Source organism: Sminthopsis crassicaudata, chromosome 1 (assembly GCF_048593235.1).
Source record: "Sminthopsis crassicaudata isolate SCR6 chromosome 1, ASM4859323v1, whole genome shotgun sequence".
Taxonomy (NCBI): domain Eukaryota; kingdom Metazoa; phylum Chordata; class Mammalia; order Dasyuromorphia; family Dasyuridae; genus Sminthopsis; species Sminthopsis crassicaudata.
This window is the reverse complement of record NC_133617.1, coordinates 511672963-511686698: the sequence shown is the minus strand read 5'-3', so window position 1 is coordinate 511686698 and position 13736 is coordinate 511672963. Positions and strand designations below refer to the sequence as shown.

General features: G+C 31.3%; 1 protein-coding gene across 1 annotated transcript in view; it reads right to left on the bottom strand.

The window, feature by feature from the left end:
* The window catches only part of DENND4C (DENN domain containing 4C), a 133361-nt gene that overhangs the window by 36810 nt on the left and 82815 nt on the right, over nucleotides 1–13736 (bottom strand). Inside the window, 4 exon segments of the mRNA XM_074281602.1 lie at nucleotides 641–773; nucleotides 1672–1802; nucleotides 1915–1950; nucleotides 10463–10608. Coding sequence (XP_074137703.1) covers nucleotides 641–773; nucleotides 1672–1802; nucleotides 1915–1950; nucleotides 10463–10608 — 446 coding nt within the window.

Genomic DNA, 13736 nt, shown 5'->3' with positions numbered 1-13736 from the left:
ATCAGCTGTAGGTAGAGGTGTTCAGTTGGCAGTTGAAAATGCAGAACTAAACAATCAGAGGTAAAGGAAGAAACTGAACATGTATTTAAAGTTCTATATCTAATTTTCTATAGATATTCATTTTAATGATCAATACACAAAAAAACCCCTACTTAATTTCTATTCATAACTAAGTCAGACCTGCTATTAAGCAACTAGACTATTTCCAAAATATTTTTTTTAAATACTTGAATAATATTCTGAGCTTATCTGGTTCCCAAGAATTCTCTAAAAGCATACATTGAGAATTCACATTAAGCAAAGATGCAAGTTTGAAATTATATTCAAGATCTAATAAAGTCAAAAGTCAATAACATAACAGAACTTCAGTAATTATCCTTTCCCCATGTTTCCTACCCCTATCCCTCACCCCCAAGATAATGTTAAGTTTCTAGGGTAGGGACTAATTTATTAAAAAATATTTTTTTTATATCATATATATTTAACATAGTGTTTTACATATGTAAGAACTCAATAAATGTGCTGAATTAACTAGCTATTGATGTATTTCATGCACAGTGAAATACATGATTTACTTGTTTTACATACATGCATAATTTTCAGGTTTTAAGAAACACACACTATGTCAAGATTAACTTACCTGTTTAGTCCTTTTAGCCATAAGGGCTGGACTGTTTGAAATGTTATTTCCTGCAGGATGTCTGTTGAAAGGTATTTTTAATGCCTGTGGTCTATCAAAAAGCTTAAGATCCAGCCTTGGAAAGTTTTTGTAGCTTAACAGAAAGAAAGGAATGGTGTTAGTTTAAATTTTGAGGGGGAAGAGGAAGGTTGGGGGGGAGGGGTTATGGCTAGTTTAAAAAAAAAAAAAGTCACTAAAAAAAGTTTCTTTTCTTCCAAAACTTAAACTGTATGTATTTGATAAATTTTGCTCCCTAAAAAGTCACAACAAAGAGAAATTAATTTTTAAAAAATCAAACTAGATATTTAAGTTATTTAAAAATGGATACAGGAGACCTACTAGAATAAAAAGTTTGGTCATTATAATGCTCATACTCTGATGTTATGACAGGATGAATACTCTCTTCAGGTCTGCAATGTGTCAACAGGATAGATAATATACAATTGAAACCAATCTGTAAGCCAGAGCTAATGCAATATCTTAAAAACCATATAAATATTTAATGAAGAAATTAAATTCTAGTGTTAATTGTATGGTGAAAAAAAAAAAGGTCCTAAAGGTCAGGCTCTAAAATACATTCTTTTTTTCATCCTGTTTGTTTAAAAATTATCTAAAAACATATTTGAAATAGTAACTTCTTTTTAAAACAATTTTTCCTCATGACTTAGTGTACATAAAAACACATGGTATTGGGGGCAGCTAGGTGGCGCAGTGGATAGAGCACCAGCCCTGAATTCAGGAGGACCCAAATTCAAATATGATCTCAGATACTTAACACTTCTTAGCAGTGTGACCCTGGGCAAGTCACTTTAACCCCAGCCTCAATGGGGGAAAAAACCACCAAACAAACAAAACAAAAAAACACACATGGTATTTTAAGATTTATAAAACATAAGGCTTTATATATTTAAATTACTCCCAACTCCTATCTCCTCATTTCTTATTCTAGAGAATAAATAAGTTGTCATGCTTTCTCCTAATCCTATAAATACCTATATTTTGGTGACAGGTCTTGTCCATCACTAGCAGGTGGCTCTGGTGGCATTATTAATACTGTATGTTCACTCTTTTGGGAATCATCTAGCTCTATCAATCTGGTATCTTCTGCTGAGTCTAAATCAACCTGGATTAAAAAAAAAAAAACAAACACAATTCATAACACCCACGTAATTTGTGTAAGACATAATCCTAAAATGTCAACATAGATTTCGCTGTTATTAAAAAAAAAAAAATACCTTGTCTGTTTTTTCAGTGCCTTTATCAGGAAATAGCTAGAAAGAAAAAAATAAAATCAGATAAATGTATTTTTAAAAATCTCTTTCCCCATCTTTTCCTTTTTATAATCAAATATGAAATTGAATGAAAAGATAGTATCTCTAATCCAATCTATTTTAAACAAGCTAGTGGTTGAAAAAGGTTCTAAGATGATGAAGCCATGATAAATAGCAATAAATGAACAAACATATAAAGAAATTCATTTTTCATTGCTTAACATTTATTTTCTCAGCCTCAAAGAAATATAATTAAAACCAGAAAATATAACAAATATGAATAGTTGAGAAAAACAAATTCTCACATTATCAAAGTGTACCTTAAATCTATCAACTCTGTCAAAAAAGTATTATCAGTTTTTCTGAATAGTGGTTGGTCGTTGTAATCTGTCCAAATTGTTTGTTGTTACTTGTATAAATTGTGCTAGTTTTGATCACTTCATTCAGTATTACTTCATATGTTTTGTCATGTTTCTTGGAAATCATCCCTTTTATCATAATTTTTAAATTATATAACAGCATTCCATTTTATTCATATAACAAAATTTGCTTATGACCCTGAATGATGAAAATCCTCTTAGTTTTCAATTCACTGCCACTACAAAAAGAAATGTTAAGAAAATTTTTTTTCATATATGGGTTTTTTGGCTCTTTCTTTGGGGTACAAGTCTTAAAAGTAGTATTTTTAAAGGCATTTTTTCCTTAAAAGAGCTAAATAAAATTGCTGAATATGTAATTATAGTTGACAGCTGCTGTCAAGTTCTATTTTAAAGAACAAAAACAACAAAAAAAGTTGAGTACTAGATCAAACAAGCCATCATGGCCAAATTATATTGCGTTTTAGAATTGGCTATATTTTCACTGGTATGGATATTATGAAAATTATTATTTTATCTTGGCTTTCTTCACTGGGTTTAATCACATACATCTCATGTTTCAATAAGTTTTTCGTTCCTTACAGAATTATAATATTCCATTACAGTAATATACTGCATTGGTTCAGTCATTTTCCAATCTTTTAGCTCATACTTTGTTCCATTTTTTGTCATAAAAATGCTAAGAATATCTTTGTAGACATGGATCTCTTTTTTTCTATAATCTACTTGGGTGAATCATTAGTATCAGTTGTTTTGAATCAAAGGGTAAGTGCAATTTAGTAACTTTTCTGGGTAACCTCAGTGTTCTAGAAAGTGCGAACCAATTTATAAATAAACTAACAGTAGAAACTGAAGTGCTTGTTCTCCCTAAGTGTCCTTTAACAGTGAATTTTTCTACCTTAACTAATTTGAGGGCATGAAGTTGTAGCTCAAGATTGTTTTAATTTCCAAACCATTTCATCCCTCCTCAAATCTACTATGACTTCCCCCTCATCTTCTTACAGTCCAGCTTATTCCATTGAAACCAAAGTCACTAGGGGCAGCTAGGTGGCGCAGTGGGTAGAGCACCAGCCCTGAATTCAGGAGGACCAGAGTTCAAATATGGTCTCAGACACTTAACACTTCATAGCTGTGTAACCCTGGGCAAGTCACTTAACCCCAGCCCCATTTAAAAAAAAAAAAGTCATTAATCTCTTATTTGCTATATATTCAATGATCTTTTCTCAAGACTCATTTTTAAGTCTCTTTATAGCCTCTGAAATTGTTAATCTCTCTTTCATGATCCTCTTTTCTCTTAAGATTGTTGGTGCACCACCCTCTCTTAAGACTTTCTTCCTAAATGATCACTTCATCTCGGTCTCCTTTGCTGGATACTCATCCAGATCACACCCTCTAAACCTAGATATTCTGCAGGATTCTGGGTTTTCTTCTCTTTTCCTTCTATACTACTTTTGGTGATTTCATCATATCTCATGGATTTAATTTCCATCTCTATTCAGATGATTTTCAAATCTATCTATCCTGCCCCAATCTCTTCTGAACTCCAGCTTTGCAATTCCAACTGCCTTTTCGACATCTAAATACCTTAAACTTACCATGTCCAAAACAGAACCCTATCTTTTCCCCAAACCCTGCTACCTTTCCTATTACTATACACCATCTTCCTAGTTCCTCACAACTAGGAGTCATCCTAGATTCCTTACAATCTTTTGATTCCTTACATCCAAGCTAAGATCTGTCCCTTTCACCTCTGCATTACCTCTACAATATATCCCTTTTCTCCTGACACTGCTACATCTCTAGTGCAGGCCCTCATCATCTCCTGCCTGGATTACTGTAATAGCCCTACTGATGGATCTGCCTGCCTCAAGTCTCTCCCCAGCCACTAGTGATTTTCCTAAAGTACAGATCTGATCTTCACTTCCCCACACACTTAATAAATTCCAATGGCTGTCATCTCCAGAATTAAGTATGAAATCTTTTCAGTCTTACAACTTATTCCCTGATACATGCTCTTTGATCAAGGGACAATGGCCTCCTAAATGTTCCATAAACAAGACATCCATAGATAGGCTCTGAGCATTTCCCTGTGCCTGGAATGTCAACCGTGCTCCACCCAGTGGAACAAGAACTCCCTGAATTTCTTTTTAAGTCACAACTAAAATCTCAACTTCTACTGGAAGCCTTATCCAATCCCTCTTAATGCCTTTCTTCAGTTAATTATCTCATATTTATCCTGCAGAGTTTGCTTGTATATATCTCTGCTTGTTGTCTTCTCTATTAGACTGTAAACTTCTTGAAGACAGAGACTGTCTTTTGCCTCTTTTAGTAAACTCAATTTTTTGCATAGTGCCTGGCACATGGCAAATAATAGATAAATATTTATTAATTGATTTATTATTAACAACTTCATAAATTGTTAGGGTTTTTATTTGTATTTTTTTTTGAAAACTTCATTTTCAGTGTCCAGTACAAACATTAAGTCTAAAGTCAAGAAATAGTTTGGAAAAGTAGGCCAAAAAAAGGGGAGGAAATGACAAAAATCTTGAAGAGAATGACTTGAAAATATCCAGAAGCAATGCCTCAAAGAAAACCATGGCTTGAATTCAAGCTTAACAAAAATTATTGGAAGAAACAAAATTTAAAAAAAATTTTTTTTTACTTCTTTTTATAAATAGGATGAGAATACTTAAGGAAAAAATTGGAAAAGAAATGAGAGCTATGACTAAAGAATTGGAAAAGGAAGTAAGAGCATGACATAAGAAATACAAAGCCTTGCCCTAATAACAGACTTTCTAAAATTTTCAAATGGATCAAAAAGAAACCAATAATTGTGTCAGGCAACAAGAAATATTTTTTTAAAAGTCAAAATCCTTTTTTTAAAAAAGAAAAAATGCTTGGTATCTCTCAGTAAAAACAAGTGACTTAGAAAACAGATTGAAGAGTAAAAAGTTAAGAATTATTGAGCTAACTAAAACCTTGACTAAAAAAAGAGCTTAATTCATCCTATTTCAAAAAATCCTGAAAGAAAACTGCCCTGATCTCTTACTTTCAAATGGCAAAATGGAAAAAGAAGGAATTCATTAGTCATTTCCTCAAAAAAAACTCCAAAAGGAAAACTTTTATCTTAGCCAAAATCCAGAGGTTCCAAGTTAAAGAAAAAAATATTTTAAGTAGCCAGAAAGAAAGAATTTAAGCAGCCACCACTATAAAGAAATAGAGAACTTATAATATAATATTCCAGAAGGCAAAGTATATGGGCATAGAGACAAGAACAACTTAGCGAGGAAAACAGAATATAAAGCTACAAGGAAAAAACAGACCTTTAAAAAATAGAACTTACAAACATTATTGATGTAAGGTCTAGAATTTTTTAGAACCTTCGAAGTTTAATCGCAAGATTGAAAACAAACATTTAAAAAATCAATATGAATGAATAACAATAAAGTACTAAGTAACCATGGAATATTCATAGTAAAATAATAGGGGAAAATGAAATATATAACCTCTCTAAACTCTGACAGTTCAATTATACAAAGCCTATAAGTGATTTTGTTATTTTTTTGATGAACTCAGAAATAGGCAGGGGGGGGGGGGAGGCTGGGGATGAAAATGGAAGTTAAGCCTTATTCTCAATTAAACTGGTCAAAAGAAGGAAGAAAACCCAGAGTTGGGAAAAGAAATACATTTTACTCAAGAGAGAAAGAGGAGGAAAGGTGGAAAAAGGGAAGGGGAATTAAAAGAAGGAGTAGTAATAAGCAAAACAAATTTTAAGAATACAAAAAAATATTTATAGGTCTTTATGAAGTGGCAAAGAATGAGAATAAAGAGGTCCCACAAACTAGAGAACAGCTGAACAAATTATGGCATATAAACTTGATGGAATATTATTGTGCTGAACTCTTTATCAATATAATGACCAACACGGATTCTGGAAGTTTTATGAAATATGATATATCCACCATTAGAGGGGAAGGAATAAGAATTTTTTTTCTTTAGAATTTTTGGAACCTGGAAAATGGCTTTGATAAAATATATTGGATTTTGTTTTTCTTGTGAGGAGAATGAAAAAGCTGATCCTGGGTGATTAGAACAAATATGGTATTATTTTTTTTTAAAGAATGTTTCACTTTTGAAAACCATTTATCTGCAGGAATAGTAATTTTACAGATTTGTGTCAAATCACTACATATTTTTGTCAGATCTATGGGTAAAGAAAGAATTTAGGACTAAAGAAAATATAGCAAAAAATATATATATATGTATCATATATATATATATATATATATATATCAAGATTTGCAAAATACAAAATAGATAATTTTAATCACACAAAATTAAAAAGATTTTTTTCAAAAACAAAATCAATACAAACAAAAGAAAAGCAGAAAACTGGAGGAAACATTTTTTGCAACAATATTTCGGATAAAGGCCTCATTGTCAAATATACAGAGAAGTCAAATTTCTAAAAATACAAGTAATTTCCACTTGATAAATGGTCAAAGAATATGAATAAGTGAAGTGAATAAAACCAAAAGAACATTGTAAACAGGAACAAGATTATGTGATGGTCAACTCTATTGGATGTGGCTCTTTTTAACAATGAAGTGATTCAGGCCAATCCCAATAGACTTGTAATGGAGAAAGCCATGTGCATCCAGAGAAAGAACTATGGAGAACGAATGTGGATCACAACGTCGTATTTTCACCTTTTTTTGTTGTTGTTTGCTAGCTTTTGCCCCCCTTTTTTTCCTTTTTGATCTGAGTTTTCTTATGCTGCTTGATAAATGTAAAAATATGTATAGAAGAACTGCACATGTCTAACATAGATTACTTGCTGTCTAAAGGAGGGAGTTATGTGGAAAGGAAGGAAAAATATTTGAAACAAGGTTTTGCAAGGGTGAATGTTGAAAATTATCTTTGCATGTATTTTAAAAACAAAAAAACTATTATAAAAAAAGAAAAAAGAGAAAAGAAACCAAGGGTTCTTAATCTGGAGTCTATGAACTTAAAAAAATACACATACCCACATATATGTCTATATGTATATTTTAAGAACAATTTCAATATTAATTAGAATTTTTGTTTCTTTTAGAATACTACATATTTTATGTTATACATATAAAAATATTATGCTAAAAAAACTGTCCATATTCTTTACCAGATTGCCAAAAGATTCAAGGACACAAAAAATGTTAAAAAAAAAAAAAAAAAAAAAAAAAAAACCCAATTTATATTAAATTGCTTATTTTTTATTTTCAATTAATCAATTAACAAGTATTTTTAAAACTTTTTTTATGTGACACAAAACAATAAATCAATTTTGTTATACAGATCAGGTTTTCCTAATCTGTAATTTTAAAAGATAATAATCTTTCTTTCTCCCCAATTATTAATTTTTTATGGAATAGTATTCTATTAAACATGTGTTCCATGATTTTTTTAGACATTTCTCAATCAGTGAACACCCACTTTTAAGATTTTTAGCAACATAAAAACGTAATGAATATTTTGGTATACATGGATTCTTATATATGGATTCTTATGTTATATCTTTCACACTCTTGAGATACATGCTTAGTAGGGAGATATTAGATTAGACAATTATAAGCATTTTACTAACTTTCACAATTCCAAACTATTGCATAAAATGATTGGACTGGACTAATTCACAGCTCCATCAACACTGGTACATGATAAAGATAGTTAAGGCATTACTTAAGGGCTCATTATGTGACAGTCACAGCTCTAATTGTAGAAGATAGAAATACAAGAGAATAAGATAATTCCTGTAGCTTTTGTTCCTATAGCCTTTCCAACAATAACAAGTTTCATCTTTTGTTGCTGTTGCCAAATGTCAGAGCATGAGGAAAAATCTCATGGTAACTTTAGCTTGCATTTCTCTTTAATTTCATAATTAGTGATCTGGAGAAGTCTTTTACTTGCTTAACAAATTTACAATTCTTTTGAGAACTATTTTTAATAACATTTTTATTATACATATCTGATTTAAAGACTTTAATCCCTTTCAATCATTACCCTTCTTATCCTAGCTACTCGGATTTTATTCATCCAAAACCTTTTCAATTTCATGAAATTTAAATTGCTTATTTTGTCAGGTAAAGTGTCTTATCCCCTGTTTGGCCAAACAATGTTTCTCTTTAGGCAGAGTTATAAAAACTACTTATTTTTCTTTCATTTTAAAAAATAATGTGTCCTTTTCTCTTTAGGTCTTTAATTTATTTGGAATTAATTACTGCAGATGGTATGAGATGCTAACATAAATGTTTTTAAAAACTTTTTGACAAGAGTACTTTCTAGTATTCCCAGTCGTTTGGTCAAATAGGGAGTCCTATTCTAAAAAGTTTAGGTTCTTGCATTTATTAAACACTGGTTATCTGATTTGTATTGTTGCTGACTCTTTATTCAATCTATTCAATTTTTTAAAAACTTATTATTCTTAAATCAGTGCCAGATCTTTTTATATCTATTTTATAACTATTTTAATATCTATTTAATAACTATTTTCCCATTTTTTCTAATCCTACTAAAAATTCCTTTCATAATATAGTTGGGGCAATATTAATTTAGTAGCATAATCTGGATAGGGATATCATTTTTACTACATTGGCATGACCCAATCACAAATACTAACTATATCTGAAATTGTTATCCTTCTTTTATTTCTGTAAAAATTGTTAGTAATTATATTTCTCAAAGTCCTCTGTGTCTTGGTGTAGGATAAATTCCCAAGTATTTAATTTGCTCAGTTGTGTCAGAGTCTTCATGGCCTCATTTGGGATTTTCCTGAAGTGGTTTGCCTTTTCCTTTGAAAGCTTATTTTATATATAAAGAAATAGAGGCAAACGATATTAAGTGACTAAACAGGGCACTTAATATACATCTTTTTGTAAATGTTCCTTTATAGACAAGAATAAGTTAAGCAAAAGAAGGTCCTCACTCCCAAATAATAATTTCCACCATTATTCCAATCCACATTTGTGCTTGAACCTTATAATTATTTTTGAACACATTGATGATGGAGTAGATTTGGACACATTTGGACAGTTTTAGCTAGCCCCTAAAAATTCTCAACATTATTGGAAAAGGAGAAAATTATGCCAACTACCTAAAATATACAAAGTATTATAGGCATAAAGAATAAACTTCAGAATTTTAAGAGTATTTAGTTTGTGATATTCTAAAACCTTACCACATATTGGTTACACAGATAAAAAAAAAATTTAAAGATCCACTTAATTAATGAAAGAACAAATACGTACTCAAAACAAGTAACTTGAAGTTTTAAAAAATTATTATATTTAGGGGCAATTTCTCCCCTTCCCCTGGGAAATGTGCACTTCAGGCAAAAATTATCTATCAAGACAAAAAGGAAACAAAAAGTCATTGTGAACAACTCACAGAAAATGAAAATGCATGGAGCTTTGGAATTTAACTCTATTAAGCAAATTCCCATATTATTAACTTCTTCCAATTAAAAAATCTAAACTATTAATTAGGAAATTAATATTAAGAGAAGCGGGACAGCTAGGTGGTGCAGCGGATAGAGCACCAGCCCCGAATTCAGGAGGACCAGAGTTCAAATCTTGTCTCAGACACTTAACACTTCCTAGCTGTATGACCCTGGGCAAGTCACTTACCCCCAGCCTCAGAAAAAGAAAAAGAAAAAAAAGAAAAAAAAAAAAAGAAAAAGAAAAAAAAATTAAGAGAAGCCTCTATAAAATGATCTTTACTGATAGAATGAAAATAAAACAAAAAATTTACAAGGAAAACAAATTAGTCTTACACCTAGAGAAGAAACATAATATGCTGAGACTATTGAAGGAAAAAAAGGAAAAAAGTAAAAAAAAGTTAAATACTACAGTCAAATAAAAACTTCAAATATTGCATAAAGTGTTAGGTATAGTTGACATTTTGGGCAGTTTTGCTGAATTTCATTTTCTCCCTTTTTAAATTGTTGCTTCAACAGCTAGTTCAGTCACAAAAAAGGAAAAAATATTTGGAAATTTAAGGTGATATGAAAAAACATCAATTAAGATTTTAAAAGCCCTGGTTAGATAGCACATTACAATTAGATATTTTATTTAACATTGATACATGAAAATACTTTTTACCTTTTCTATGCAGTCATCAAAAAATGCCAGTCCAGTATCTTTATCACTTACAAAGCTGCACTCCTCAATGAAACGAATAAAAATCTGGGTTTTAGTTAAAAGAGTGTAGAATTTTGTATATGCACGATCTCGACTTTTTAAAAATCCTAGGGAAAAAAAAAAGAAATCAAATTGTGCACTATAAAATCTAATTATAAGTGGAACTAGATATACTGCTATACCAAGTATGATTTTAAATTTTCACCTACATTTTCCAAACTTTAATTTATCTATATACTAGGATTACAAAATATATGGCTGTCATCTATAAAAGGCAAGTATTATTAGACTTTTTTGAAAAAATCTTTTTTTATGATAATAAATCAACCAGTAACTGAAGAAGGGAAAGAAAAGAGGTAATATAAAATAATTCAACAAGTATTGATTTAGCATATATCACATGCTAAGTGCTAGGAATACAAGAATGAAATAATGTAAAAGATAGCAATTATTTAACATAGCTTCAATATAAAAGTTTTAGAGCAAATGATCATACATATTCTCCTTTATGCTATAAATGAAGAAATGGGCTTATAGTTATTTCAGGTTAAAAGCAACAAAAAGGGGATGGGGGAGAGGTAGGGAATGTTGGTAACTAAAGTTTCACAATTACAGGATATTGTTTTCTGTATTGGCTAGCATAGTATATTGTAATCTACAAATAGCAAAGATTTAAAATACTTTTTTTTAAACTGAAATGAAATTTAGACAGTTCTTGAAATCGTATCTGCTTTCAGTACATGGGGAAAAAAATGAATGATTTAATATTTGTCTTCCTATATTCACACTGGAAAAAGTCAAGCTCATGTTTCTTCTTTCATTTTATTGGACTGTTTTATTGCACTGTTTATCCAGATTTCAAGTTTTAATTGTTGGGTTTCAGCTTTCCTTCATTTCTTTGGTTTTGATATCTATATATCTAATATAAAATATTGATATTTCTGTCTCCTCAAATTCTCTCATCATCTATTCCCATACTTTGCAGTCAACATTCTGGTTCAAGTTGTTATCCTTTCTTATCTTGCAATAGTCCCCCCAAAAGATCTCCCTGACCAATATAATTCATTCTCTACACAAGTGGCGAGGTATTTTTTTTTCCTGAAGAGAAGGTCTGATCACATCAATCCTCTATTTAATACATTTTTAATGACTCCACATCACTTCTAAAATCAAATAAAAATAACTCTAGTTGGCATTCAAAGCTCTTTAAAACCAGATCCCTTTTTATCTTTATTACACATTATTCCCCTCCATGCACTCGAATCCAAGCAAGTAAGCTTTCTTCCTATTTTTTATAGACAATATGGTATAGCTTTCTCCTTTGCCTAAAATATGCTCCCTTCTGACCTTGATCTCTTAAAATTACTATCTTCCTTGAAGATTCAGCTTAAAGGATACCTTTACATAAAACCTTCTAGTGGTCCACATACATTACCTTCTGTTTTGTATATACTGGTACATGTCTATGTTGTTTTCTCTCCACAGCTCCTTGAATACAACAACAATTTCTTTCTATTCTCATAGCCCAGCACAATATAGGGCATGTAATAAATGCTAACTGGTTGAGTGATTTTTTTATTTCCTTCCCCTTGTAAGTCACTATTTTATACTCAGGACTAGTTTTGCTAATCACAGGTTGCGACTTCCATTCCTAAATGAGCTCACAGAGAAAAGTATCTTTCATAGCTCTAAGCACAATTCACTCTAGCTAGCTATCTTACTGTTCTCTCAATGCAACCTGTATCTTTTGGACTAGAGATGGTACCTTGGAGATCTTAAATCCTGAAATTCTAGATCTATGTCCTGATTGGTGAATACTTTCATTCTGTCTAGACCATAGGTGGTCAGAAGAAGTGATGCAAGGGTACTCCCAAATTCTCTCTTAAGAACTTTGGAACTGATTGTATGACATGGGAGAATGCTGGCACAGAACCAACCAATATGGCATGCCCTCATTAGACAATTTTAATTCTAGTGCCTTCCTTATATTGATTACTTTAGATTTATGCTGTCTATAATTTGTTGTCTCCCTTATTAAGATAATCTTAATACTCCTTGAGAGTAAGAACTCTTTTTTTTTGCCTAAGCTCTTAGCCTAGTGCATGGTACATAGTATTTGTCACAGCTTTGGCTATGGGGAATTATGTTTATAACAAAAGAAAGATATGCTACTTATTTAACTGAAGGTGAATACCTTTTACATTAACTTTTTGCTGGTTCTTGGCAACCATGTATATATGCATGCATGCATGTATTTGTGTGTATATGGGTATGTAGGTGGTTGTTGTACCACTATGTTACAGTCAAATTAGCATATCTGACTGTGGCTCAGAATGTTCTGTTACAGGACAAACACAAATAGTCCCTATAAATATTTGGAGTGGTTTGTGTAACTGCATCTCACATTTCTTCTGAACTAATTCAGTTCCACTTTACTCTTGGAGCACAGCACCTTCTCTGATGAGCCATGCGGGGCTGGCTTGTGCCAGTGACTCCCATGTCATATAATTAATTCTAAAGTTGTTAAGAGAAACATTTATTTAATTGCAAGCTAATACCTAATTGATAAAAGTTAAAGGACAACAGTTCTCAAAAGAAATCTATATCATAAATAATCCTATCCTACATAGAAGACAAAAAAACAAATCAAAACAACAAAGGATTAACATTACATCTTGGCAAATTGCCTAAAATGAGGAGGTAGGAAGAAGAAAAAATGCAAATAATAGCTATTAGTTCCTGGCTCCTTTATGTTCTAGACTACTTTTCCTTTCCTCCTCACCTCCCAAAAACTCTTATTTCTACACTAATCTTCTTTCAGTTTTCAACTTGCCACTGAAAAGTTCTCAATGAATTGTACTGATTGACTGATTCTCACTTCAGCTAGAAATTATTTTTTATACACTTGCACATGTGCAGATTTTCCTTCTTGATAGACTGTAAGCTCCTTGAGGACTGACTTTGTGACTACTTGCTTTCTATCCTAATATTTCTAGTGCCTAGTAAGTAGCCAGACACATAACAGCTGCTTAGTAAATATTTCTTGATTATACTAGCCTCTTATTGCTGGCTGTATGACTTCCCAATGCCTCAGGTAATTTTCTAAGACTAAGTCCCTGAACAGTTGCATAAATGTTTTATAAGTTTCCTAACTAAGAGATTCTGAATTATGAACAAAACCCTAACTTTGTAGCAAAATGTCCCTAACAAGGTGACTAAAAGCACAATGGAGATA